The sequence below is a fragment of the Nicotiana tomentosiformis genome, chromosome 2 (genome assembly GCF_000390325.3).
Source record: "Nicotiana tomentosiformis chromosome 2, ASM39032v3, whole genome shotgun sequence".
Lineage (NCBI taxonomy): Eukaryota > Viridiplantae > Streptophyta > Magnoliopsida > Solanales > Solanaceae > Nicotiana > Nicotiana tomentosiformis.
The window spans coordinates 17768043-17775515 of NC_090813.1; the positions used below are offsets into that span (position 1 = coordinate 17768043).

Here is a 7473-nt window from a genome sequence, read left to right on the forward strand (position 1 = left end):
TCTACTACTATTAAATCTAATTCTAATAAAGTGCATCTGCCTGATGGGAACACAACCTTAGTAACACATACAAGATCCTTAACATTTCCAAATGACCTTTCATTATATAATATGTTGCATGTTCCAAACTTTTAATACATACTAATATCAGACTTTAAGCTCACCAAGGAGTTAAAATGTTGTGCTTTATTCTTTCTTGAGTTTTGTATCTTTTAGGACCTTAGCACTAGCAATGTGAGGGGGTTGATAAAGAGAATGATGGTCTCTACCTGCTTCAACCTACCAAGAAGCTATCACAAGTCAAAGGATCTGAACAATCTTCTTTTTCAGTACTCAGTACATATATTCCACCTAACAGTTCTACTCTAGTCTTTCACACATCAGTTTCAGATTCACCTCACTCTTCATCAAAGCAATCCAGTCACTGCAGTATCTGGCATCAAAGACTTTACATGCACCAATAACAATCATACAAAAAATACTTTTCTTGAAGAACCAATTGTTGAATAAAGACATTATGTCTTGTACTGTTTTTCCTTTAGCCAGACAAACTAGATTTCTCTTTCCTACTAGTGTTAAGAATATGGTATCCCCTTTTGATATTGCACATATGAATGTATGTGATCCATATAGACAATGTACTTACAATGGATATAAATTGTGGATCCATATAGACAATGTACTTACTATTGTGGATAACTACTCTAGAATGACATGCTTTATCTGATGAGAATGAAAAGTGATGTCTTTCTTTTGATCCAGTCTTTTCTTACTTTAGTTAAAACACAAATTTCTACCATTATTAAAGTCATTAGAACTGACAATGGTCTTGAATTTTTTAATTCACAAAGTTCAACACTCTTTACCACTCTTGGGATTGTTCATCAGATTCTTTATGTACACACTCCACAACAAAATAGAGAGGCTGAAAGAAAACATAGGCATTTACTTGAAATCACATCAAAGTGTTTGGTTGTCTATGTTATGCTACTACTCCTCGTCTCCTTGAAATATTTGCTTCTAGAGATATTCCTGCCATTTTCATGTAATACTCAGAGACACAGAAAGGTTACAAGCTTTACAACCTTTCCATTGTCAGTAGGGATGTATCTTTCAAAGAGAATGTGTTTCCCTTCAAACATCCTAAATCAACTTTTTTGTGTCATCCTCCTTCTGATTCCACTCACCTTTTTTCTCCAAAATCTATTTTTTCTCCCACTGATGACACATTTTCTGCAGTTTCCATGCCTGGCTTAAATACTCCTTCATCTTCCACTCCTGAGGTATTCCCTTCCTCATCTTCTCCCTCTGTCATTCCTTCTAGTCCTATCTCTAACTCCTCCCCTTTACCTCTTACTCTTGTCCTCTACTTCTTAGTCTTTTTCACCTATTTTGCGTCACTCTTCTCCTCCACCAACTGATGGTCTTAGGAGATCCCTCAAAATTTCTAAACCTCCTATTTGGCTTATAATTTATGTCCCTAACAATAACCCTTCCAATACTCTTTATCCACTTTCTTCTTTTCTCTATTATTCTACCATATCTTCTTCTTACAGGGCATGTCTTACTGTTTTTTCTTATATTGTTGAACCTCAATCCTTTGAACATGATGTTAATGATAGTAGTTGGATTCAGGCTATGGACCTTGAACTTCATGCTCTCATTGACAATAACACCTGGGAGTTAGTGGATTTGCCTGCAGACAAAACTCCAATTGGTTGTAAGTGGATTTTTAAAGTGAAGTATAAAGCTGATAGGACAATGGAAAAGTATAAGGCAAGACTTCTTGCCAAGAGATTTACTCAGCAAGAGGGTCTTGATTACCATGAGACCTTCTCCCATGTAGTTAAGATGGTTACTATCAGAAGTATTGTGGCTATTACAGCTCAGTATGATTGGACATTGTTCAAGAAGCCTTACAAATTGCATCTAACCCAATGTATCATGATCGCATGAAACACATAAATATTGATTGTCACTTTATTAGAGAAAAGTTACAACAAAGGTCGATTAAATAAAATAACACATGTCCCAAGCAGGAACCAAATCGCAGACATACTGACTAAGACACTTGGAAAGCAGTTACATAGTGAAATGATTTACAAGTTGGGGATGATAAACATTCTCTCACCACCTAACTTGAGGGGGGATGTTGAAATAGATCATAGCAGCAAATGTTGTACATAAGCAGGTGTGGTTGTACAGAGTTAGTTGTAAGGATAGTTGATTGGTTAGTTAATTAAATGTATATGTTAAGGTGTAAAAGTAGTATTATAAATAGCTGAAGGGGTACAAGTATAATAACTGATTACTTTATTTTTATATTCTTTAGTTAGGTAATATAGAGATAGTTTTCTCTCTCTATCTTCGATTGTTCTTCTATCCTCTCAAACTCAGAATCAGTATCCCTTTCAATAATTACTTTTCCCATCGGCTCACATGCCGCATTAATTACCTGCAATCATTAATTAGGTTTAAGTAGAGTAATCATTTTCTAGTAAACTCATTACCTCTGATACGTCTGTTTCTATCTTCATTGGAAATAGTTTGTGCTCCAGTATTACATGTAATCCCTGTAGAGTGCTTGGAGCTCCATATGGATGATGGATAGTTCATTCATTTTCTTGGTGAAGCCCAGAATCCACTGACCTATATTGGTTTTTATTACTCCTCCTATATCGCCTTCACATTTGTTGATTTTGAATGCCCCATCAATGTTAAGCTTGAACCAACCCTTTGGAGGTGTGTGCCATGTTACTCGGATTGCCTTGTGGATGGTATTGGTCATTGCTTTATATGTTAGCATCTTGTATATATTCCAAAGCATGGTTGAAGATAGTAATCATCTCTATATGGCAGGTCGTATTATTAGGGTAATTTTGATTTCTAATTTTCCAAATGTGCCATAATGGAAATGGGAATACATCGTTCCGATCTAGGTATTTATGTGACAGCGTATTTTGAGCATTTTTGATTAAATCAATGCAGTGATTTAAGACTTGTGATGATGTGCTAATTATCCCGATGGTGGTCCACAGTATTTTTGCGATAATACATTCCCAGAAGATGTGAGGGATTGTTTCATCACCATTTCTACAGACTGGGCACGAGAGATCTCTATTTATTCCTATTTTGATAGGTGCGATCTACATGGGAGTCTATCGTGGTAGCATTTCCATATGAAGATTTTTTTTTTTTTTTGGACAATGTAATCTCTAAATCCACATAAAATCTTTTTGAGGTATATCCTCATTATTATAGCAAGAGGTGGTTGAGAGACCACTACAATTTAGACTCCATATAAGGTTGTTACCCATATTTATGCATACATTAGCCTTCATCATTCATCACAAAGTATTTCAGTTTCAAGCTAAGAAAGTAAAATCATTCTACTGTTAGTACTATTACTTTTTTGTCATACAAAATAATTTGCCAACTCTTTTGTTGAGAATGCCTCCCTCTCATACTTATTTGGTCAGTTTGCTTGACTTTAGAGGTTGTGTAGTACGCCTTACAGATGGTGAGCAATATCTCTACTTACGGGTTCAGCAGAATCTAGTACATTTTGGATCAGATCCTATATTTGTGTTTTTCTTTTGGTAAACTAGATAATTATATATAAATATAATAAAAATGGTTGCATCATTGTTTGAGAGCTACTGCTCTCGAGAGTTGCATTGTCATTGTCTTGCATTACAAAGGGATTCCCCCTGGTTTTACGTACAAAATTAGTTCCTAGGATTCTGCCCACAGGACCTTGTTTACAAACACCGAAGGAGCTGTCAAAATTTTTGTCCTATCAAACAATTTCATTGCTGCTCCTTCCTTTGTGAGGAGGTCCGCCACCTGATTCAGCTCTCTAAAATTATGTCCTAGTGCTGGATTCCCCGGTTGCTCCATGAATGACCTGCATTCAAAGATAATAGAGTTATAATATAGGTTTTCCTCATTTAGCATCCTTACAACTTGTTCAGAATCAATGCAGATTTGTAGAGGTGTGAAATTGTGATCAAGGGCTATTTAGAGGCCCTGCCATAGTGCTTGGAGTTCAGCCTCTATACTGGTGGTATGTGGTAAGCCTCGTGTGTAACCTAGCAACCAGTCATCCCTGATAATCCTAAAGACACCCCCAGCCCCTTCTACTCTTAATTTTGGGCAAGAAACCCCATCAATGTTTAGCTTATAAGAGCCATTAGGTGGGGGCTCCCATTTAGTGTGAACTGCAGTAGTTTCTCCTTTATTTTAGTGGTGGACAACTACATGATAGTACTCAGTAGCTCTGACAATGGTTTGTTTAACAGGGGTAAAGTTCTTCTTTTTCTCAAAAAGATTATTGCTTCTTGTGAGCCACAGGCTCCAAAAACATAAAGGAAGGATGGATTTCCAGTTGATAACATTATTGAATTGCATGTTCTTGACCTTGTGCCATGTTTCCTCCTAGTGAATCATTGAAAACACAAGGTGTGGATAGGCAACCTGGTTTGTACACTTCAGGGTTAGGGACAGCCAGAATGCTCTAGCATTGGTACACTCAAAGAAGATGTAATTTATGCGTTCCACTCTAGAGGAGCAGAAATGACACATTGGGTTTATATTTAAGCCTATGTTGTTTAGGTGCTTGGCAGTGGAAATATTTTTATCTTATTAGGGACATTTAGCTTTCAAATCCAGCCAAAAGAATCATCATGGCTAATACTGGGGTTTAGCTCAGAACTAATGAGGTTGTAGGCAGATTTGAAGCTAAAAAAGCCATTTTCATTGAGGTTCCAGATAAGCTTATCCTTATAATTGCAAGAAACAGGGAAGAAGGTGGAGTGAATAACACTCTTAATGTCCCTAGGGATGGGGTAGTGGACAACATCAAAGTTCCATTCCCCATTGCTGAATATGGAGCTAATCTTTGTGGTCAAATCAGAAATGTGCCAAGGCCCATGGAGGATTGAGTTAAGGGGCTGCATATTAGGTATCCAGTTGTCAATAAGGAAGTTGACTCTATCCCCTTTATGAACAACTCATCTAGAGGCCTTGATATAGACTTTCCAACCTTCCTGAATACATTGCCAAGTCCTACTCTTAGGTTTAGCTCTAGCCTGGTTACCACTACATTGCTTCGCTATTAGGACCCTAGCCCACATTGTATTAGTGTTCTTGTATAATCTCCAAGCTATACTAGTCAGGCTAGCTTTGTTTTTCATGTGGGCTTGTTGAAGGCCCAGGCCCCCGTGTTCTTTGATTTAGTAATAATATCCCATTTGATCATGTGCAACTTCATTTTCTCAGTTGTTGTGCCCCATATAAAGTTCTTTTGGATGGGAGGGTAACTTTATATAATTCATCACATGGATAGGGATGCTTCCCTTAGCTTTGGCCAAAGTTTTATGGCCAGCCCATGTTTAACACTTTTATTTTCCAGCCAGCCAACCTAGTATTCAAACTACCAATAATAAATTGATAATCTCCATTTGTAGGTCTTTTGTAAAAAATTGGGAAATCTAGGTACCAAAATCACTGTTTTTCCTAATTCCTAGCATTGAACTGCAGCTATTAATTAGCCCAATCCTCTTTACAATTGGTTGAAAAGATAACATCAATTTCTGGAAGTTAACATTTTGGCCTGAGGCAATGTTAAACTCATCTAAGGTTGCTAGGATAGCATCATAGTTCTTCTTATTGGCTCTAGCAAAGAGTGTGAAATCATCAGCAAAGAAAAGGTGGGAAATTTTAGACCCTATATTTGTATTAAAAATTCACTTAATATGTATAAATAATTTATCCATAACTCAATAATATATAAAATCCAAAATCTATAAACTCAATATATATATATATATCCGTTCAGGACACGTATGTTTCTACCGGAAAGCAAAAACAATGATAGAGGTACTCACTTAGTGAAGAAAACTCAAAAGGACGACAGACTCCACCAGGCAAAATTTTCGAAACCCAATTAGAAAATGTTGTTGTGTTGAAGAAGAAAACAAAAATAATATAATGTAGCTACGAGCAAATTTAAAGCAACAACAGAAAGCCTAAAAATTTACTACTCCTATTATAGTTTATCACTTTGCTTGTCTACTACGGTACAACGTATACAAGAGATGAGTCCTGAACCAAAATAATGCATTTTTAGATTCAAGACACAAAAATAGGTGGAAAGAAAGTTAGTGACCAAAATACATATAGCGCCCTTTTAAAGGGCGTTATACTTGAATTTGAAAAGACGGGTAAGTATAGCGCCGTTTATTAAGGCGCTATAGTATAGCGCCTTAATAAACGGTGTTATACCTACATAATAAATCGTCCCCTTCCCTTCCCCACCAAACCAGAACTCCTCCCCCCATTAAAACTTAAAAAAAGGCGGTCCCCCCATTAACGACCAAAAAACCTCGAGTGGACCCCACCCGTCCCACAAAAAGTAAAGATTCTCGGTCTCACTTCCAAGCTAAGGCGTTCTCTCATTGTGTGTTGCTCGTTTCGGATCTAAATCGTCAAATCTTCAACTTTTCAAAAACCTTAAATCAAGGGATTTCGACTTAGTTTTTGTTGAAACTCGTATAAAAAATGCATATTAGTTGTTTTTAATGTGTTCTATGTTGTTTTGTGATTGTTTTGCTATTTAACTATTTTGTTATTTTTATCCGGACTATGATATCAGTGTGCTAAAAAATTAGTAAAAATAGAGAAATTATTATTAGTTGTTAAAAAAAATGTTAATAAGTTACTTTTTACTATGGTATATGTATTTTTGTGAATGTTTTATGATTAAATTTATTTATTATTTTTATCTAGTTTAGATTATTTATTTGCTTAAAGAGTAGTAAAATAGATAAATTGTTACTTTAGTTCCCTCTAGAGGTATCTTGTGGCCTAATGTAGTGCTTGTATTTGTAATGTAGTACCCTTTTAGCATAGTATATTGTAATGCCCTTTAGCATAGTATCCTTGTAGTTATTGAAATTAATCATTTAAGTATCTATTATACCCAAAAATACATCAAAATAGCTGATAGTTCAAACATAAACTCTGTCCAATTCTAGTCAATCATCGTAAGAAAATAATATGAGAAAATAACAATATTTTTCGAATATTAATTTTATTATAATAAAAAATAAGAGAGTCATAAGCAAAAATATATAATAATAAAACTAACATATAAATTAATAAAACTAACATTTAAAATAACAGACATGTTGAGTGATAAATTGAGAAAAGTTTCTCATCATGAACACAAGAATTCAGGATATCTTGGTGCTACTGGGCCTCAAATATCGAGCCTGAAAACCATATGTGAATATTTATTAATTGAATCTTGTATAATTATAAAAATTAATTATTTAATTTTATTATAGTAAAAAATAAGTGAGTCATAAATAAAAATATATAATAATAAAACTAACAAATAAATTAATAAAACTAACATATAAAATATTAAACTAACATATAAATAATAAACTAACATTTAAAATAACGGAC

General features: G+C 34.9%; 1 protein-coding gene across 1 annotated transcript; it reads left to right on the plus strand.

Annotated features, from left to right (window-relative positions):
* The first annotated feature begins 1638 nt into the window (after positions 1-1638).
* On the plus strand, positions 1639-4943 carry LOC108943682 (uncharacterized mitochondrial protein AtMg00820-like). Its single transcript, XM_018768022.1, has 2 exons — positions 1639-1939; positions 4729-4943. The coding sequence occupies exons 1-2, from the start codon at positions 1639-1641 to the stop codon at positions 4941-4943; spliced, it is 516 nt and encodes a 171-aa protein (XP_018623538.1).
* The last annotated feature ends 2530 nt before the right edge of the window (positions 4944-7473 follow it).

Excerpts from the sequence above, each read along its gene's own strand:
- LOC108943682 (XM_018768022.1), top strand. The coding sequence starts at position 1,639 with ATGGACCTTGAACTTCATGCTCTCATTGACAATAACACCTGGGAGTTA. Across the intron at positions 1,940-4,728 it reads CAAATTGCATCTAACCCAAT|GCAGATTTGAAGCTAAAAAA; the intron begins GTATCATGATCG and ends ATGAGGTTGTAG.